This window comes from Podarcis bocagei (assembly GCF_964188305.1).
Source record: "Podarcis bocagei genome assembly, chromosome: 14".
NCBI classification, from domain to species: Eukaryota; Metazoa; Chordata; class Lepidosauria; order Squamata; family Lacertidae; genus Podarcis; species Podarcis bocagei.
Genome location: NC_138139.1, coordinates 37806508 through 37827636, shown reverse-complemented (window position 1 = coordinate 37827636; position 21129 = coordinate 37806508). Strand labels below are relative to the sequence as shown.

The 21129-nt window shown below is 44.1% G+C and overlaps 2 protein-coding genes and 1 long non-coding RNA gene across 11 annotated transcripts in view; 1 reads left to right on the top strand and 2 right to left on the bottom strand.

The window, feature by feature from the left end:
* The window catches only part of CAPN15 (calpain 15), a 95496-nt gene extending 93694 nt beyond the window's left edge, over positions 1-1802 (bottom strand). For both annotated transcript variants that reach the window (XM_081169840.1, XM_081169842.1), the window contains exon 1: positions 1617-1802. The gene's annotated coding sequence lies outside the window, so the exon portion shown is untranslated. The remainder of the gene's footprint in view (positions 1-1616) is intronic.
* A 113-nt stretch (positions 1803-1915) lies between these two features.
* Positions 1916-19975, top strand: LOC308573218. Its single transcript, XR_014001987.1, has 5 exons — positions 1916-2045; positions 11515-11630; positions 12462-12503; positions 14289-14383; positions 19837-19975. It is a non-coding gene; the product is annotated as an uncharacterized lncRNA (long non-coding RNA).
* Positions 15419-21129, bottom strand: part of RAB11FIP3 (RAB11 family interacting protein 3) — a 90344-nt gene continuing 84633 nt past the window's right edge. For 7 of the 8 annotated variants that reach the window (XM_081169859.1, XM_081169853.1, XM_081169855.1 and 4 more), the window contains 2 exons: positions 19879-20019; positions 15419-18491 (listed from right to left, as the gene is read on the bottom strand). In XM_081169859.1, the coding sequence (XP_081025985.1) occupies positions 18378-18491; positions 19879-20019 (255 nt within the window). In that variant the 3' untranslated portion in view covers positions 15419-18377. Of the gene's footprint in view, positions 18492-19489; positions 20020-21129 lie in introns of those variants that run through there. The other variant, XM_081169852.1, reaches the window with a different exon arrangement.

Genomic DNA, 21129 nt, shown 5'->3' with positions numbered 1-21129 from the left:
AGGTGCACATCAGAATGGGACTAGGAAGGGGACCGGCCCCTCGATAAGTTAATGCTTGCTCTCCAAGGCTCTGGGACAGTCTCTCAGATCAAACCCAAAAATGTTTCCTCAGGCACCCTCAACCAGTTAAGGGAGTCTGTTGAGAGGCCCTTGACTCCTGGACAAAACCGTCATCTCCAAAGTGGTCCCTAACTATGGAACAACCTCCCAAGAGAAATTCTTCTCACCCAACCCTCTTAATAAGTTTTAATTTGATCAGACGGTTTTTTAATACGTAACTTCCAATGTTATGTTTTTCATCTGTGAATTCTGAAATAGTTTTTACAACAATGTTTGTGTCTGCACTTGTTCTTGTGGTTTTCATGATGACGTTTTAACTATTTGTCTGCTTTATATTGTTAGCATTGCATTTTAAAAGCAAAAGAAAAAATCTCGTGAGCCTTTCTCCACCTCAAATTTGATGATGATGTTGATGATGATTAGTTTTAAGAGGCAGGATATAAATATTAAAACAAGCAAAGCAAACAGAGAAGCAGCAGCAGCCTCTGGGCCAAAAGGGGTGTGTGCTCACATTCAGTCTCAACCTCAGTGGTGGTGGTGTGCCCTCTGCTGTGAGCTATTTATTCATTTTCTTCCATTTATATCCTGTCTTTCTTCTATCATGAAACCCAAGGCGGCATACATGTGGCTTCCCAGGCAGTCTCCAATCCAGGGACTAAACAGACCCAGAACATTAGTTCCATTATTTTTGTTTTGTATTTGAAATTCATATAGTGTTCCACAACATTAGGGCTCGTTTGAGCACCTTCGGCTTCTAAACTGGTGTTTTAATTTTGGGGGTGTGACAGGCTTTATCTTTGCTGTTACCCATGTTGCTTTTCATTTCACAGTGCATGCCTGACATTTGTTTTTTTATAATTACTGCATGCCAATTATGACAAAACATGTTACATGATGGGGTGGTCCACAAATACTGTTCAGCCAGTGTGACGAAGCAGTTAATAGCATTATATAGACTATGACATGGGAGAACAGGGTTCAAATGCCGCCGCCCCCACCCCCCAACTCTGTCATGAAGCTCGCTGCATGACCTTGAGCCAGTCAGTACCTCTCTGCCTTAGCCTACCTCACAGGGTTGTTGTGAAGATAAAATTGAGGGGGTGGGTGGGTTAGAACCATGCAGGCCACCTTCGGCTCCTTGACAAAAAGGCGGGGATAGCAATGTAATAATAAAAATGAACAAAACCCAACAGATACAGCTTACAACAAAATAAATGAATGAACCAAGAACAGAAGTGGGGCTGAGGGGGAAAAGCGGATATCCCTCTTAGGGAGATTATTATGGAGAAGGAATGAGGAAGCTTTCATTTTTATTCGTGTGTGTTTGACTATCTCTCGCCTCATTAAAAAAAAAAAAATAGGGAAGGGGCGACTCACCTAGCCCACCACCACACGCCCCCCCTCCAGTACGCGCACGCGCGCCTCCCCCTCACCGGGGGCGCGCCTTCCCTTCCCCCACATTCTCTGCCCCCCCAACTCACTCTCTCTCGCGCGCTCTTTGGCGTTCTCTCCCCCCTCCCCCTCCCCCCCCGCGAGGGTCGCGCGCTCAGACTGACCGTTGCTGAGGGACGCCCCGGCGGCGGCGGCGGCTTCAACGACTGTTTGCTGGCTGGGCGGCAGGCTGACCGGTTTCCTTTCTCTCCCGTTCTCCTCAGCCCCGTCTCCGCACTTACTCACCGCCACTACTACCACCTACCCCGCCTTGGGCGGCCGAGTAACTTTGACCCCCACCCTCCCGCCTCCCACCCCGCCCGGCTCTCTCCCGCCTCCTCAGGAAACCGTTTCCTTTTTCTCTTTCCTTTTTTTTTAACCCCCCTCAGCCCCAAAGCGGAGGCAGCCAGCTATAACAACTGCCCCCCCCCCACGCTCCTCCTCCCAGAGTCCAGAAGCCGGCCCCTTACGCCGCTTCCGTAGCGTAGCGACTCACCGAGAAGCGAAGAGCCCGCCCTGCGGAAACAGCGCCGAAAGTCGTCGTGAATACGAAGGTGAGGGACTACAAGCCCCAGAGGGCCTGGCGGGAGGCGGGAAAACGGATGTGGTAGCCCTCGGTGGTGAGGGAGGCTCGCTTCGGGAGTTGTGGTCCTGCAAAGGAGGGAGGTTTTTATTTTTACCTCAGTCAGGAAGGGGTTGAGAAAGAGCGCGTAGATGCTGATTAAAGGCGAAAGGCAGGCGAGCTGTTTTTGCGGTTGCTATGCCCTAACTGGAGTGTTACCCAGGCCTGGAAAGGAAACATAGGGTTTAGACTACAACTCCCAGGATCCACTGCGCCTCCCACCCAGCCTGGCAGCTGTGCGGCAGCGGCGGCTCACCTGGGGCTCAGCTGGTGGGCGGGGCTAAGCGTGATGCAAAGCTATGCGCTGCCCCAGGCAGCTCTCCCGTACCTTTTACGTGCGCTTTATGCGGTCTTCTGTAGCTGCAGCCGCCCACCGCCATCGGGAAATAAAAAGCACCCAAAAAGCTCATTGGAAAAAGCAGTGCCGGAACGACGACGTGTCAGTTGAAGCTGCTACTCGCACAGGCACGGGCAACTTGTAAAAGCAAAACAATGGCAATAGGAATTGAGAACTAGGATCTGATTTTTCCCCACCTCAGCAATACCACTTTACATCCAAAGCCACGCACATCTAAGCAATAAATAATCAAGAGCCCACCCACAGTCAGAGGTGCAGTTTTTTATTTATTTAAAAGTACTTCTACAGCACTTAACTAAAAAAAAAAAACAAAAAAAGGCTTCAGCAGAGTCACCCTTGTTTCAATGACACTTTAACATACTGAAGCCAAGAACTTGAGGATTCAACCCTGAGCACTCCAGACTACAAGATTTTGATGCAGGACCCAGTTGAAAAGTACAGTTTGAAAATACATTGACCTTGAAATCAAAGGAGTGCTCTCAGCTTCAATTACCTACAGTTTTCAATATCAAATGGAAAACACATAGTAGCTTCCTTTTCAGAAGCTAGCTGTTATCTACTGGCCATTTTAAGTATACCCATTAGCAATTTTGGGACGCGGGTGGCGCTGTGGGTAAAACCTCAGCGCCTAGGGCTTGCCGATCGCATGGTCGGCGGTTCGAATCCCCGCGGTGGGGTGAGCTCCCATCTTTCGGTCCCAGCTCCTGCCCACCTAGCAGTTCGAAAGCATCCCTAAGTGCAAGTAGATAAATAGGTACCGCTTTATAGCGGGAAGGTAAACGGCGTTTCTGTGTCCTGCGCTGGTGCCGGCTCGCCAGAGCAGCTTCGTCATGCTGGCCACATGACCCGGAAGTGTCTCCAGACAGCGCTGGCCCCCGGCCTCTTAAGGGAGATGGGCGCACAACCCTAGAGTCGGACACGACTGGCCCGTACGGGCAGGGGTACCTTTACCTTTATTAGCAATTTGGCTCTTAAAAGCTTTTCTCTGCCTATGGCAGTTCCAAGCAAGAACCTGGGCCTGCACAACTGAGGAAGTTAGCACAGATGTATGTGAAGTATCTTCATTAGAAATGGGCTATGGAGGTGTAAGGACTCTAGATATGTGTAATTTGTACACAAGTACAACAAGTATGTTTGTTTGTTTGTTTGGTCAGTCAACCTGAGAATAAAGCACTGGGCCCAGAAAGCAATAGTCAATGTTAAGACCTCACATTCAGGATCTGCACACAAAATTTATGACAATGCAGTTCTAGAGTCTCCTTTCACCTCAGTTTACAGAACCAATCCCTATATTTCCATTTAGTCCCAAATACCTTTTGGGAGGAACTCAAAAGTATCATGGTTGCTCTTCTATGCCTTCATTCGCCTACAAAACAGAACATTTAGGAGTTCTCCCTTCCTCCAGAACCTTAACATGCACTCCTTGAGTTTTCCTCAACCTCCTTTCCCTATCTCTCCTGCCCTTTATCTTTGCCTCCTCTCCATGCTCTTTATTTTCTCTGGTTTAAAGGAACATAAGCCTTATGTTCCCCTTTCAAGACACTTACCTTTTTCACAATTTAGGAGGGTTGAAACAGACTGCTTGTTTGGAGAACCATAGTATGTGTGGCTCAAGGGGATCTAAAAATACTTACCAACCCTACACAGCCTTTGCTTGGGAACAAAAATGACCCACAACTTGTTTTCATACAGGCAGGGCAGACTACACAACCATAATTAATGCATAAGGGCCCCGAGAACCTTGGTAACCAATCTGATCTCTGAGCTCCCAGATCACCATGAGCACTTGAGAAGGTCTTTCTGTATTTTTCTCACACCATTTCCCCCTGTGGTATCCTGTCCTTTAAAGGATACCTAGGCAGAGAGGTCACATCTCCCCTCCCTTGGATTATAATAGTTAAGATGCTGAAAACTTGTGGTTTCACAAAGAAAATGTACTGCTGTGGCAGTAATAAACACTTTGATAGCCACCATCTCCTTGCCATGGACACTTTCATTGCTTAATCCTTCATATGCCCAATAGCTGGGCTATGTGCAGCTCCTGGGATTGGCTGCTTGGAGCCCCTTGTCAGTCGGAGGCCACCTGGGTAAAGAGCACTTAAAAATGGGACACCAACATCCCTTTGTCCCTCCTCAGCCATCCAAGAAGATGCTAAGTTGCTCATGAGCAGACTATAAGCCTGCATGAGTAAAGTAATTGGGTAGGTGCATTTTAAATGTTTATTTTTTCAGTATGTTATTCTGCCTTTGTGCTTTGTGCTTTTACTCTCGTAAGCCAAATTTTTAATAAACTCTCTTAAAATTGGCTGTTGGGGGCTTGGTGTATGTTTGAGCTCACCTCACTGTTCCCAAATCTCTTTGGTATTTGTGTCTAGGGAAAATATGAGGAAAGCAAGCTGTTCTGATGTTGATGTTACAATTGCTCCGTATGCATAAGTTCTCACACCCAGCACTTAAGCAATAATAGATTACTCGTGTTTACCAGTATGTGTCAGAACAATGCATAGGAGACATACCCCCCCCCCGATTTCTGTAAATTCTAGGGATTATACTAGCATAAAACATATGAATTCAAAATCTCAAGAAATACAGTCTTTTTAAAACCCTACTTTTATTTTTTTAACCACACAAAGGTATATTGCATGAAAGCATAGCAGACAATTATATAATGACATAACCTGATGGTTTCCTAAAGAGACAGTCAGAGCAAAATACACAGAGAATAAAAAGAGCTTAGAAGAACTATCAGGATATGCTTGGATGCTTACAAATGATTTTCTCTATCAACCAGGGGGTTCTGTGAAAAAACCTGCTTGCTACCTAAATTTCTCCTATATTTATATTAGTTTGTGGTAGGTTTGTATGTGATATCTTGCACAAAGCTTCTAGCTGCTCACAGTTGTATCAGAAAGCCTCAATCATGATCAGGGAATTTTATGTTTCCAGTACCGTTCTTGTTTCAATCTCCAAAGTAAGATTGTCAAGGTGGGCAAAAGTTCAATCTTGTTTACAGTGACAGACCAACAAACAGGTAAAAGACCGTGAAAGGTTAAAAGAGGACAAAGGCATCTACTGGAATGATGTCCTTTAAGCTGCATTCCAGAGAAGAACAGGCACAGGTTGAGTGCTCCAGCATCACCCTAATCATTCATAGCCTTGAGCATCTGCTCCTGTCTCAAGGTCAGAGGAGGAGCTGGTGGTACTGGTACCTAATAGTTGGAGACATAAGCTAGTTCTGTTTCTAGTTAGGGAGGTAGTGGAAAAGGCAGTATCTGTAATCTTCCTCTGTCCCTCCCTCTGCCTCTGCATTCTACCTGACTTTCTGCCCTACCCCTTGTGGCCCAAACTTGGCCACTGGCATTTTAGGTTTGTTCCATTGTGTCTAGGCCTGCCAGATCCTTAGTACCCTCCCCTCTTATTATTTAGGAACAGCAGTTTCTCCTGCCTCTTTACATGGCACATGCAACATTGATGCAACCTGTGAAGTGGTAGGAAAAGCAGGATTTGCCTCATCAGTAACATTGTGGACCCCCTTCCTAGAATATTCAGATAATGTTTACAAGAAAAATGTTTTAATTGTTTTACTTCAGGAGGTGTATGCCGGGGGGAGGGGGAGAGAGAGATTGTTGGCAGCAGTGCTCCTACTTGTTTCCATTTTCCAAATCAATAAATGGAAAGGGCATGTGGGTGACTGGCAGGCACTTGGCATATTTTTAAATGATGTTAAAATGTTATTGAATGTCATTACAATGAATTCAACATCTATTTTTAAGATATTAGATGCCTTGTATTAATTTTTTTACTGACTTGCTTTAACTTACAAGTCTTCCCACCCTGCTGATGAATCCTTATCCCTCACCACTTCCCAACATTATTATCTCTGCTGGTTAGCTACCTCAAACAATGAACTGGAAAGACACTCAGCTAAGGCTTTAGATTGTTAATCACATTGATCAACCAGCTAAGCTAGCTCCAGCAGTTACCAAAGAGGCTGAGTTCACAGGTCTGTCAGAACAGGAAGGAGAAAAAGAAAAGCTGTTAGCTTCTTTCCTCTTCATCTATTACAGCAGTAGCATAAGAAAAGAAATATTGCAGGTACTGTCAGTTTTTGACTTGTAGCCCCCCCCTTCCTCCTGGCCATGCTCATTTGTCACCATTGCCATTTCCTGGTTATGCCTCTCATTTAAATAAACAAGATACATTGTCATCATAAATAGCAAAGCAGGCCTGTGGCCCTCCAGAGGTTGTTCATTTCCCGTCAGCTCTAACCACGATAGCCAATGATCTGGGATGATGGATGTTGTACCCATTCAACATATGGAGGGCTAGAGGTCCCCCATACCTATGATAAAGTACATACCTCAGAGGATGTACACTGGCCTTCACCAACCTGGGAGCATCTCTGTCCAAGAGCAGCCACAGCTGGAGTACCAGCTGTAACTAGTAAAGGGCACTCCTAACAAGTGAATCCATCTGAACCACAAGTGGAAAAGATAGATCTAGGAGATGGAATTGGGTTAGGAAAGGATGCAGTGTAAAGTTAGAAGTAGGGTCTCCTGCAAATTCTCTCTCTCTCTCTCTCTCTCTCTGTGTGTGTGTGTGTGTGTGTGAGAGAGAGAGAGAGAGAGAGAGAGAGAGAGAAAGAGAAAGAGAGAGAGAGAGTTTAAATCAAGCAGTAATTCAAACTCTCCTCACAACATGCTGAGAAAAGCAGTCAAGGCCTTTTTGACATCTTCATTTCATAGCTTATGGTCTGGTACTTTCCCTACCTGACTGTTGCACAACTTTGTGCTTGCACTCTGTACCTTGCCGCCTTCGCTCACCGTCATTAGTGGTGGTTTCACAATGCAGCACTGGTTTCTTCACCTAGCCCAGGGCAATCTTTCAGTGCTCTTTGACCCAGAGGTAATTAGATAAATGTGACAATTAAACATTTGCACTGTGAATGCAGTTTAGGTGACAAGTGCAGTTAGAGGGTGGAAAAAAATAGTGACCTTTAACCCAAAGTGTGCAGTACTTCTCCCCAATCCATTTTTCCAAGCTGGAGGGTGTTGTTGGGCTTAGCATCAAGCCTCTACAGCAAAAGCCCACCTAAGGAAATGGCCACCTCAGCTTCAGAGTAACTGGAGTCCTGCAGTCTGAGACAATTTTAATCAATAAGTGTTGTTTTTAAAATGCTAACCTTTCTATTTAATAAGGAAGAGAGTTTCCCCTGTGAATTTCATATAATATGATTTGGGGGCTGCATCCACTGCTAGTCCTACCCAGAGTAGATCCACTAAAAATAATTGTGATGGCTAACTTAGGTTATTAATTTCAACAGGTGCACTTTGAGTAGAACCTCCTTGGATACAACAATCATTATTTATATAGTGCAATCCATGTGTATAGTGCAGGAAAATAGGTCTCTGCCTGGAGGAGCGTGCAGTCTAAAATTTATCACTCACTTGAACATATTTTGCTGCTCACTGGGGAAGAAACAGCAGTAGTTATGGACAGAAAGCCACAGACACTTTTGAAGCAGCCAGTGTGAAAAATTTGGTCACACAAATTTCCAAATGCTGCAATGGCCAAAATATCTGCTTCAGGAGGAGACACACTGGTTAGGCAGCTTTACAACAAACACTATTACAGTACGTAAATATTATCCATGTGAACATTTTATTATGACCACAGCACTGGAGTTTCCTTGACACATCCAGTACAAGGAAGCCTGATCCCTTTCCTTGAAATCTCAGTCATCAAGTCACAGAAACTCATTCATCATTGCCCTTCCTTAGTCATCCACATCCTCCTCCATTTGTACCTTCCTGCTTTCAACCTAGAGAAGAACAGGAATGTGCAGCGATAAGGCATGACGGTGCCAGCATCCTCACTCCCCACAATTCCTGGCTCAGCCATGCATTGATTCTATTTACTGTGTTTCACGCTTCCCACCTGGCCACTTCCCCAAAGAAATAAAACTTCAGGGGGCAGTTCTTACTGGGTCAGCTTCCTTCTTCAGAAGAAGTACCAAAACCTTGTAATATTTTTAAAGAACATCCTACTGTTTACATTTATTTAACTAAGCTGAGCACTAAGAAAAATAGCCAAGCAAAGATAGTCTAAAGTGGAGAGAAGGAAAGAAGAGGTGATGTAAGGATAGTGGAGAAGGCATTATTGGTGAAGCTAACAGGTTTTGATTATGAGGGATGCAGGAGGATGAGGAGATAGCTTTGCGATCAAATTGTGATTTCAAGGCCATCAGACTTTTTTTGTCCCATGCTGGGTTTGCAGCATTGCTTTTGGCATGTATGGTACCAGTGTTCAGGTTGGGAATGTATCCGAACAGCCATGACTCAGCAGTTTACCTTGGGATGGGAGAGAAGTTCAATTCACTTTACATGTAAAGCAGAATCTGTCAAATTCACACTTTCCAAAGCACAGCCATCCCTTAAAATTCATACATCTCTGAATTTTGTGATGCAATTCTCCACCCAAAGGACCAAAAATCCATACCTTAGGGGAAAGTGAGCAGGCTCTTCTTATGTTCTTGTTATAATTGAGCTTTTCTGATAATATGGAAGAAAATGTACAACTTGCAATTATTAAAGAGAAACTACCATTGATTGTTAGAAATGACATTCATCTTTCATGTTTTCTTTTCAATTCTGTTACAGTTAAACATAACAGAATCTAAATAGTCTATACAAGATGTGCCCTTGATTCTGAGCATTTTTAATACCAATAAAAACAAATTAAAATGTGGAGTTCAACCCCTTCCCCCATCCCATTTAGAAAAGAGTACTGGCCTCAGGTAGGATGCATTCAGGAAAAACAAAATATGGTGTTCTAACTCTTTGGAATAGCATTAGTTGGATTTCTACCCTGTCTTTGAATCTAAAATGATCCTCAAGGGCCCCTTACGTAGAATAAGAACACCTCTTCTGGATCAGGCAAAAGGCCTATCAAGTCAAACATATTGTTTCTCATAGGAGCAAACCAAATGCTATTCAGTTATTGGAAACTAACAAGCAGAACATCCTCCACAAATTCTTCTAATCTTTTAAAGCTGTATAAGTTCATGGCTACTACTGTTTCTTTGAGCACGTAGTTTAATAATGGGATTTGTAGCTGCATCTACCACTCCTCCATTTCGGGGGGGGGGCGGCTTTTCTCTATCTACTTTCACCACACCATGCATAATTTAATATCATGTCTCTCCTTACTTTTCCTTCCCCAAGCTTAAAAAAGCCTCAAACACAGTAGCTTTTTCTTGTGGGGAAGTTGCTCCAGCCCACTAATTATTTGGGTAGTTCTTTTCTGCATCTTTTCCAGCCCTGCAATATCCTTTTTTGAGGTGAAGCAGCCAAGTATTCCACAGTGTGGTCACACCCCAGATTTGTATGAAGGTATTATGCTATTAGCAGCTTTATCTGAGATTCCTTTCCCAACTATCCTCTACAAGGAATACGCAGTTTTCACAGGAGCTGCATATTTGGTCAAAGTTTCCATAAATCTTCCTTATTTTGAGTGTTCTGTTTAGTTGCCAACAAAAACCTAAAAAAAGAAATTTCCCATAAATCTATCTACAACAGTCTCAATATCTCATTCCTGTTTAGTCACTGCCAGCTCAGACCCTGTGTGTGTGTGTGTGTGTGTTTCCAGTGTGTCCCCAGTATGCATCACCTTAGGGAGATAAAATGAAATTTGGGGCTTCTTCCATCTACTCAGGCACATAGGCACTGCTTTGTGATCAATTTCCTCCTTTCCCCCCAAACCAGTCAATTCTCTTTAGGTTCTTGTGGCCATTCTTACCCCGTTCATCCCAGTTCACTCTGGCGACTGAGTTATGTGTCTCTGTATGCATGCGCCTTAACTCCCACCCAGGTATGTACCCCTAAGTACAGTATACATCCTGTTATACATACATGACTTCTTATTAAATGCATGCATTTACAATATAGATTCAATTATTTCGTGCTGTCTACAGGCTCAGAAGAACTCCCATTGAGGGAGAACTCCTGTTCTGTGCCAAAATAAATATTTTAAATGGGTGTGTGCCACTGCCCCAGCATTGCTGCTGCTGTCAGTTAAGCTCCCCTACACTTAATAACACATTCTATAACAGAACACTCTTTAGTTTGCTTAAGCAAAAAAATAGCAGGTGGCGTTGAAAACAGGTCTCCTTTCACACCACATTGCTGGACCTCATCATTGTCCAGAATGTTTATCCATTTAATTTGAAACTTGCTACAATATAGTAACAACGTTAACAGGTTGTGAAAGTACCCTTATGAAGAAGTTGTAGTAAAGAGTGAAAAATCAGATTAGAAATTCAGCTTTATATGGTCTCAAATGCTGCTCACATTCTTTAGATATCTCCAGATCCAAACATTAATAAACCTATATTCAAACTTGTGAATTTCATAAGTTTAGATTTGTACATGAAACACAAGACTTGCTATATTTTTGAGTCATAAATGACTCCAAAAGGGTATACCATATATAAAGCTTTTCCCCCAACCAGTATCCCTTCATATATTCTGCAATAAAATATGTCAGTTGTTTTATAGTGTTTCAACACATTGCAACTTTTCAAAAATAAAAGGGTTTCAAGAGTACAAAATGGAGTAGCTTTACCTACAGTATAGGAATTCGTAATCCAAATATCACAGAATATGACTTTATGGTAAAAGGCATGTTTCCAGTACCTGTACAGAGTATCTTATTTCTAACCATTGGGACAAACCATATCTTTGCTGGGCATGTGCTGCTTATGGTTTTGCTTACTTTGGATACAAATGCCCGGCAAACAATTTCATGGAGTGCTCGTATCAGTTGCACTGGGGGCACGAGCACTTAAATGAGCTTAAGCCTTTCCAATCCCTCACTTATTTTAAATGAATAATTTACTGAGGGGAGAAGAGGGAGACATGATTACTTCCAAAGACCAGAATTAAAAAGGCAGCCTCGCAGCTCACCACCTTGTCATAGATTCACCCTCCTATCAACCCTCATTCTCAAGGCAGCTTCTTACATCTCATTTTCTCATAAACACCAGGTTTGCAAGTCACAGGGGAAATGCAAGCCCTAATGAAGAGCTGTGGACAGTGCCAGAGCAACCTGGAAAACAGACAGGACTTGGGGGCGGGGACCAATGGAAGCCAAGAAATCCAGGTCAGGAAAGAAAAGTCAGCCAGGCGATCCTTGCAGAATCAGCCGTCTGACCAAATTAATATCATGGAATTTTGCCAAAGGCTGAAGGGGAGATGGGACGTCTAACCACTGCCTTCAGTGAGCAAGCAGCAAAGGCTCCTGGTGTTCCACAAAGGAGGGTTGCAGTACAGACAGGTGCGTTGGTGTTTTCACGCTGCTGACAATAAGAGCTGAAGCTTCTAAGCTGATCCCCAAACTTTTGAAAATCAAGATAAGAATGGCCTTCTGGCATCCATCTGTCATGAGACAACAGAAGAATGTGCCTTCAGGGATAAAGCCAAACCATTGGAGAGTTACAGTGCCTGCTGTGGCCGTAGTGACCGCCATGGGAGAGACCTGTTTCGTGGCAGCCGGGGCAAATGAAGGCCTCTTGTTGTTCTGAGGCATGTATACCATGTTGTTTCTTCTCTTCGCTCCTGCCAGCTGTCATCCCTCCCCTGGTCATGGTCTTGCTGTGTATGTTAGACACAGGTGAACATAGACAGTGCCAAGCATGGTAAACAAGTATGCTTAACACAAAAGTTGAGCCAGAGTAAGACCCCACTCCGGTGTCCTGTTCCACGGGAGCTTGAAACTCACTGGAGAAGTGACCAGGGTAGACAAGAACAGGACCTTGGACAGCTCCAAGGGGTCCTGCTAAGGCAGCTCTAGGCGATGTTGCCTCATTTGTTTATTTTCACCACATGGGTCTCAAAGCAGCTCACAACAATAAATATACAATATGCAGAATTTAAAACAAACCTGCAAAATTTAAAAAGTCAAGAATTTAAAATCTCTCTCTCTTTTTTAAAGTAAAACATCTGAGGACTCAAGAGGGCAAAGGACTCTTGAAATGTAAGTTTTGACCAGACATCTGAAACTCAGTAGGGCCAGTGCCTGTCTTCTTGTAAGAGGGGCTTCCATAGGCCCACAACACTGAATGTGTGATGTGACTTGGGTACGAGTCATGCTTCTGGCCCATAGTCAACCACTAATGGTGCTCAGGGATGGACCTGGGGTGTACAAAGTAAGACAGTCCTTAAATGACCCTAGGCCTAAGTTGTGCAGGGCTTTGCACACTAGTACCTTGAAACTGGCCCACTTGCAGACAGGAAGTCAGCTCAGTTCTTTTAACATCAGCCTTATGCAGGCTATCCAGACCTGGAGTGTGGTGGGCTCCCTGGAGAAGCTTGTCTATGTCTCTGAGTCAGAGGAAGATAATATGGTTGGTCTCAGCTGGAAGGGGCCCAAATAAGGTACGCCCAAGGAAATAGCCTGAGCCTCATCTTATTCCTCTGCTCTACACATTGCAAGGAGCCAGGGTCATTGGTCATCTATCTCTTGCCCCATTCTGCAAGCAATGTTTAAGTAAATTCTTTCCCCTTCACTGTGAGAGCTTAAAAACATAAACAGAGCCCTGCTGGATCAGGCCAGTGGCCCCTGTAGTCCAGCATCCTGTTCTCACAGTGGCTAAGCAGATGCCCATGGCAGGCCCACAACCAGGACCCAAGTACCACACCACTCTCCGCTCCTGTGGTTTCTGGTATTAAGATTAAAATGTATTTATCTGCATAGGCCTTTGCAAGCAAGCATGAGGGAACTGCTGCTTCGTTGCTGCTATGAACTAAGCATTTTGTTTATATGTTTGTGAGATTTTACTGTAGATCATTTCGGGTGATAGTAAGTTGCCTCGAGGGTCTGTCTTGGCAGACAGGCAGAGTAGAAATGCTTTAAATAAATAAGAACTAAAACAGGGATAGGACAATGTTTCAAGGGCAACCATGACTGAGAGGTTTATTTAAAAGTGAAGTAGTTTGCTCCACAGGGTCCAAAGACACAGAAGTAGAAGTCATTTTGGGAATTTGGAGAACCAACATGATGTAGTGCCTAGCGTGTCAGACTAGGACCTGGCAGTCATTAACAGTCACCAACGGGTTTACCACACCTATCAGCCAATCACCCACTCCCACCACCCTTCTGAGTAATACCCCTCCCCTCCCTCTCACTATATATAAAGGTCTGGTGGCTTCTGTTTCAGTGTATCTGAAGAAGTGTGCATGCACACGAAAGCTCATACCAAGAACAAACTTAGTTGGTCTCTAAGGTGCCCCAATATATGAAACGGGTGATAAGAAAAACCCTGCCAATTATAGACCCATTAGTTTGTTAGATGTAGCCTCTAAACTATATGCCAGGCTCCTTCTTGGGAGACCGGAAGAATGGGCAGATACAAAAAGGTGGTATCTGAAGTCCAGGCAGGTTTCCAAAGAGGGAAATCCACATTGGACCAGTGCTTTGTGATGAACTTTCTGCTATGTAAATATGTCCATAGTTTGAAGCAAAAATTATATGTCACTTTTATCGATCTAAGGTGCTTCAGCCTAACCTACCTCACAGGATTGCTGTGGAGATTAATGAGAAGGGGGAGAACCACGTTGACCACCTTGAGCTCCTTGGATAAAGTGGGATATAAACAAACAAACAAATAATAAGAAATTCACAGTCAATCTATATAAAATGCTCAGTTCTTAAAACTGTCACAACCAAACAAGGCCCAGGAAGAGGCTATGCAAATAGTAGTCTCAGTTTTCAGGTGTCCAAGGTCACTATGGTTAGGTGAGCATGTGTTATACTTTACAGAGGCTGTCCAGTTAAAGACAAAGTACCAAAAAGGGGGAGAACCAGGGAGGAGGAGGATTGAAGTTGCCCATCAGCCATGAGCACCTGGACAGCAGGTAAGGAGGCACACAGGTCACTTGCTGTTTGTCTTCTCCAGTACGGTAAGAAGTAGTCTCTTTCTGGATAATTAAATACAGTGATTATTTCTAAATGTGCATCTGTAACATAAAATAGGACATGTTATGTTTGGCAATGCACAAGTGGCCACTCTCCATCAAGGGCAGGGGGCAGATGAAGCCCAGTAGTCTCACTAGATGCACCACTTTGCTTTCTCCCATACAAAAGAATGGCTGCCACACACTTTGATAGGGAAAATGAAAGGCAGCACTAGGAGACAGTGGTAAGGTGCATGCAAAATTTACCTCCACCACCACCTCTTGCTGGCCCAGCACTTACTGTCAGCAACTCAACTGAGGAGTCCCCCCCCCCCTGCCTTCTCCCATACATTCTGCAGTGAGCTAGCACTCAAATTCCAGCAGCTCTTTGATGCCATCTAGTGGCAGAACAAGAGAAGTGTTATCAGCCTTGCATAATTGTCTATGAGGTTAATATCTTTTTTAACATGAGTTTTCAAATCACTTCCCGGAGCTTATGTTAGGCCTCTGTTAATACCTTAGGGAAGTGTGCCTGTTGTGTGAATATGCTCAGTAATCGAGAAACCATCAAATATCCCCACCAAATGTACAAAATTCTCTACATGAAGAACTTGCTCATGTGTGTGTATATATATCTCAACATCTTGGCTTGAATGCAGATGAATGTATCAGAATGAATCACCCCGTGTAGCGATGTGTGTTTTATTATAATCACATACAAATGCACATGTGGCACTTCCAGGGGCATGTTTGACTAACAATGGCAGATAACCTCTGGTTAATATCCTGGGTGCAGCTTCCTGGGGCCAAATTCTGCAAAGCCCACATGAAGACTCACCCAAATAGCCTGATGCTCCCAGTCAACTCCCATTCCCATTACAGGTAGGCTGTGGCTCCTGTCTGCCTCTGCACCAGGAGTCACCCCCCCACCTCTTATTATTTCCATATTTCCCTGGTGCATTGCAACACAAAAGAGAACAAAAACTGACACAGAGAGAGACTGGTCTCCAGCAAAGAGACGGTAACAGCTTTTAATCAGACAAGAGTCAGTACACCCGTTAAGACAAATACTGTTCGCCTCTTTCTGGAAGTTCCTTCACATACCAGCAGGGAAGAACAGGTTTCCTCAGGAAATTAAAGCAGTGTGCAAGCCAGTGCTTCACTTTTGTTGGTTTATTATTATAATTTTCCCCCTCCTGTGACTATTTACATTACAGTACCTCTTTGTGATCAACCGGGAGGGCTGGGAGAGGAGTGTGTGTGTGTGTTATCGTGGGCATAGATGCCCAAGTCAAGAAAGGCAGATCTGCTTATTTATAGATTTGTACATTATACATATATATATGTGCGTGTGTGTGTGCATGTGTGTGTGTATACACAGATACATTGCTCTCTTTTTTTGAAGTATTAAAAAATTGATCAGCCATCTATAAAAAATACCTAACTCTACAAGGTAGAAAAAGAAAAGCCTTCCTTCTCCAAGTATACACTGATTTACACCCAAGAGTCCACTGGAAATGTACAATACGCGGATTCTTTCTCCAGATTTCAGGGGTGGCTGAGTGGGCACAGCAAGGGGATAAATGTGAAGGAGGGTGTTTGAGCTCAAAGAATCGCTGTCCAGGTGGAGAAGCAAACACTTCCACATTTTTTGTCCCTGTGTTCCTCACCCCCCCACTTGATCTAGCTAGAAATTATAGAGCATGAATCCACTGATTATAATACAAAAAAATAGTTCCACATAATCTGGCCATGGTGCCACAATTCATCCTGGGAACCTGGTAAATGCAATTGAGCTCAATAGGAGCAAAACCCAGTGACCTTGGATTGGGGTGCTCACTTTGGTGCATTTTTGAATTTAAAAAAAAAAAGCAGAATAGGATTGTTGCTTTCCCTGTACATCAGTGGTTGAGAACAAGCACTTTATGCTTTCCAGGAAGAAGGAGATATGTCAGCTGTCACTGCCCACTTCTGCTCTCCATGAGAGCCAGTTGCTTAGATGGCTCAGGCAAGTATGTGGGGTACTGCTACATACCTTGTGCCTAAATGTGTGTGCTTTAAGAGAGGGCGGGGAGATCTAAGAGGGGGGGGGGAGAGAAGGCACCCAGAAAAAGCTCAGAACTCTCAGCTCCATCCCAGAACCAAACCTTCACTGGGAGTCCCAGGCACTGGCCAATCAGTGCCCCTTCTTAGGGGGTCCTGAATGTTATCTATGTACAAAGCAGCAGGATCCATCAACAACAGATTTACGCTCCACCTTCCCTGTTCCCTAGTTGTGCCATTAAAAAGAGAAACCCCCAAGCAAAACATGATTTAAAACCAACCCCCAGGGCCAGATTTTAAAATATATATATATATAAGAACACCTTAACCTTCTGGTTCTGTGGAGACAGCATACCTTTTAGGTATGGGAAAAACCAACCTTTTCCTATAAAATTTGGGATGGGGAGGTGGGCAACATACGTTTTTTCTTCCAATTGGGCTTAGAGAGAAGGAGAAAGGAAGAAGGAAAAGAGGATTAAGTTGCAACACATCCATCTCTCTCATCCTGTGCCAAAAGGTATGCAAAATGAAGCAAACAACCCAAAATCCTGCCAGCTTTAACCATTTTAGATTTGACTCTTGGTATGGATATGATGGCAAAAGCTTCATTTCTGGTTAATGGAACATTCTGTGCAGCAAGACATGGTTATGTCAGCAGCTGAACAGCTTGCTTCTCTGTCTGAAGTATCTTAAATCTCCTCTCTCCTCCTCCCGCAAAAAAAAAAAAAAAATTCTTATGGAATAGAACAGTCACCATTCCTGTCTTAAAGTGACCAAACTGCTGCGAAAATAAAAGGATAAGATAAAGGAGTGCAGTGAAGGTGAAGGGATGTGGCTGCTGCTGCTGCACCTGAGGGGAAGAATAGCTCTGCCTCCAGTGCTGAAGTATCATCAGCTGAGCGTCCCCCCTCCCCAGTGCCTCCAGCAGACCAACCACGTCACCTGGTGGGCAGCTGGCCTGCAGAACAGCCATCAACTGCAACTAGGTCTTCAAGCAGAGGGTGTCAGTAGGCAATTTTTTTAAACTATAATGCCAGAAAGCCCCTCTCCTGTTTCCCCACCTGCCAGAACCTGTTCACCTCCCTGCAACCTCTGACAGGAAACAAGCCAGCTATGTTTTCTTTAAGGCAGCTTGCCAAACGAACAGGGTCAGGGATCACACAAACTACAAGCAAGCCCCCTCCCTCAAATATTTTGCTGGGTGCAACAGGGGGATGCTTCTGCAAGCTAGAGAGACTAAAACTTTCGGACCAGGTAAGGGCCCTTTTCTCCCCTTCCACTGGTTCAATGATAAAAGTCATCCACGTGTCTTGTGGCCTTGACCCCTCTTGGGGGGCGCCCACAGCTTCAAGAAGGGAGATGCTGCAGAGTGCAACTGATGTGTCTCCCAGTCAGTTTTCAGGAAGGATGGGATGGGCAAGGCAAGGGAGGGAGGGAGGGAGGCAGTGGAGAACTTCTCTTCTTCATCTCCCCTGTGATGGCTGCTGTGGAGCAAGAGAGATTTGGACCTCTTTTCTCTCCCCTTGTGCAGGGCAGGGTTGTAAGCTTACAGGAAGAGGGTTTCAAGTTGCAGCCCAGCGCAGCAGGCTGCTGGTGTACGTTCCCATTCCCCCACCCCCTTTTCCCGCTGTGTTCTGCGCCTTGATTTTTTTCCCCTCCGGGTTTCCTTTTGCCCACCCCCACCCAACCCTTGCAAATCACAAGGGCTCAAAAACCCACTGGAGTCAGCACAGCCAGGCTCAATAGCCGTCTCTCTCTCCCACAAGTCCACCAGGTTCCACCACCTAACCAATTTCATGACGTGAGGCTTCCCGCGCCTTCTTTGCAGAAGAGCCAAGACTTGCCAGCATCTCCTCAAGAGCAGCAAATGCACGGCACCCAAGTGTCACTCAGGACCGCAGTTCTCAGCCTCCTACTTGACCTCCAGGATGGATGGGTTGGTTTCCATGATGGCCACAATGATCCGGTCAATGTAGTCCTGGAGCCGGAAATTGATCTCTTCTTGTTTCTGAATCGCCTCCATTAGCTGCAGGGAGGAGGGAGAGAAGGGAAACATGTTACATGAAGGCTATTATTCTGAGTCGGCAAACTCTGGGCTGAACAGCTTGTCCAAAGGCACAGTACAATGATGATCTGCTGCACAGAGGGCCATAGTGCAGTGGTTCAACATCTGCTTTGCATGCAGAAGGTCCCAATCCCCAGCGTCTTCAGACAGGGCTGGGAGAGAATCCTGCCTGAAACCCTGGAGAGCCGTTGCCAGTCAATGTAGACACTACTTGGCTGGATGGACTGAGTATAAGGCAGTTTCCTATCTTTCTGTGCAGAAAAAAGCTCCCAGATACAAGAGCAGCAAACCATTACCAATAGTCCTTCCTAATGGAATCTCTGTGGAATCAATCCAGAGCTTGTTCTTGCACCTTTGATGGAACATACCAATCACAAAGTAGCAGCTGCCATGTTCCATCTCCCTTCATGTTTCTCACTGTTTCCTTCAGTGGATTTTAAAGCTGGATGACATCTGCAGTTGTGTGTTGTCTTAACTGACATCCCTTACAACTAAATATACAAAGTGAGGCCCACCTGCACCCCAATTCTGCATGGTTATTAGGGAAAGATTTTGAAATGAATCCCAGTGTAACTGCTTTATGTACCACTCTAACACTGCCTCTTCCAGAGAGAACTTACATGACTGTTTACTGAACTGTTTTTTACTGATCAGCTTTCACTCACAAAATACAGCTTCTATATTTGCTGATTTAAGACCCCTCGGGGCAGCTTGCAACTCTTAAAATGGATCAATAAAAACATATTCAAAGAGAGAAATAATAATAAAAGCACAAAAAATGGCACAATCCCCACCCCCATATACCTATTTTGTCATTACAGTGGGTTGTAAGTGACAAGGAGAGTACTGCAGAAGGGTGGTCCACAAATTAAAATTTAAAGATTCTGGTCTAACTTCCATTTTCTCACTGGAATAAATACTTTTCAACTTCCTAAAGGTCAGAAACTTTTGTTTGTTTTTGAGGGGGGAAGAAATGCAGTTTCTGTCTCATCAGGATTCATACCTGCCAAGTTCCATGTAGGCACAGCACTTCAGTGCAGCATCAACAGTGAAAACTCAGCATTATGCTGAGTTGGCGAATTTGATTATTTGTTCCGAATTAAAACAGCAGGGGGTTGGGGCTTGCATCTGGCAAACTGATAATTTATAATGTATTTACACTTGGATATGGGAAAAAGATTTAAGTTCTTAGTCTTCCTTAAAAAACCCAAAGTATTGAAAGGTTTGAGTTCTGACTGCAAAATTTTACCACCACACTTTTGATTTCCATTTCAAATGAATTTAATTTCACCTTTACTGCTGACAGGAAAATGGTACCCAGAGTTTCCAGCAGACCCTCCCACAGTACCTCATCTCTGGAGACAGAGCTGATTTCTGCAGCCAGAGATTCAGAGAAGGAAGCAGAGAAGAGGTTCTTGGCGCCTTGAATACTGAGGTTTATGATCTGCCCATTCAGCTCATCATTCTGTTCCTTCAAGTTTCGGTTATCCTGTTGGCAAAAAGAAACCGAAAATGTTGCAACTGTTATCACTACCAGCTGCTTCCACTATGAACAAATGTGTGAAGCTGCCTTACTGCAGATGCCCACCATCTAGTTCAGAATTCTGACTGACAGTATTTATGATACACTTACATGTAGCCTTTGCAAACCTCACATCCATTTATGCCACAAATTGACAGCACACATAAATATCTTTCAAAACTAAAACATATGTGCCATGAGTTCTATCTGGCGCAATGGGACTCTTTCTCTCCTCCCCTCGTGCATCCCCCAACCCCCCAAAGCAGATTTTGATTACACATGGGGTGCTGTAGAAGAGGACAAGAAGAGAAAGCTGCACTGAGCACATGCAAGTCTGTTGCACTAGTGCATTGGATACGACCTCATAAACCTCAGCTGAATTAAAAATGATTATAAAAGTAATTCAGATGCATGGTCATAATTTCCTGGCAGCTGTGACAAATAATGCCACCATATAAGTAATATAAAACTGGTTCTCCAACAACAACCGTGCCCACAACATCCTGACGTGTTTCATCCAGGTAATATAAAATAATGCTTGACAAAAAATATTCCCTTGAGTCTGCAGAAAAAATAGCAAGCTATATCTTTAATGTAAATGCATTTTAAAATGCATTTTTGGTCCTGCAGCGGGATGCCTTATAAAGAAGCTGACCATCTAGATATGCTCTGCAGATATGTGGATGACATTACTTGGCACCTACAATCTGTAAAAGATCTGTAAATGGCAGAAGATCTAAGTTTAAGAATAATGTGCCATGGAATGATTATTTTAGCATACCGCTAGGAGAAGTGTATATGATTAATGAGTGCACAATTGTTCTGCTTAGCCAACATACCAAATCCTAAGGGCACAATAATGGTTTAAGGACCAAAGATTCAACAGTTTAGTTATAAACTTGCTCATTTATTTTGACCTCTCTCCACCAACATCTGACCTTTAGTTGTTCCAGCCAGCACATTTTTTTAGTATCCTCTTGCATTTAATTTGAACCAGTCTCTGAAATGCAGGGCCAGTAGAGCTATACTGAGACCCACAATGCTCTCTCCTCCCAGTGCCCAATTCAAATATAGCAA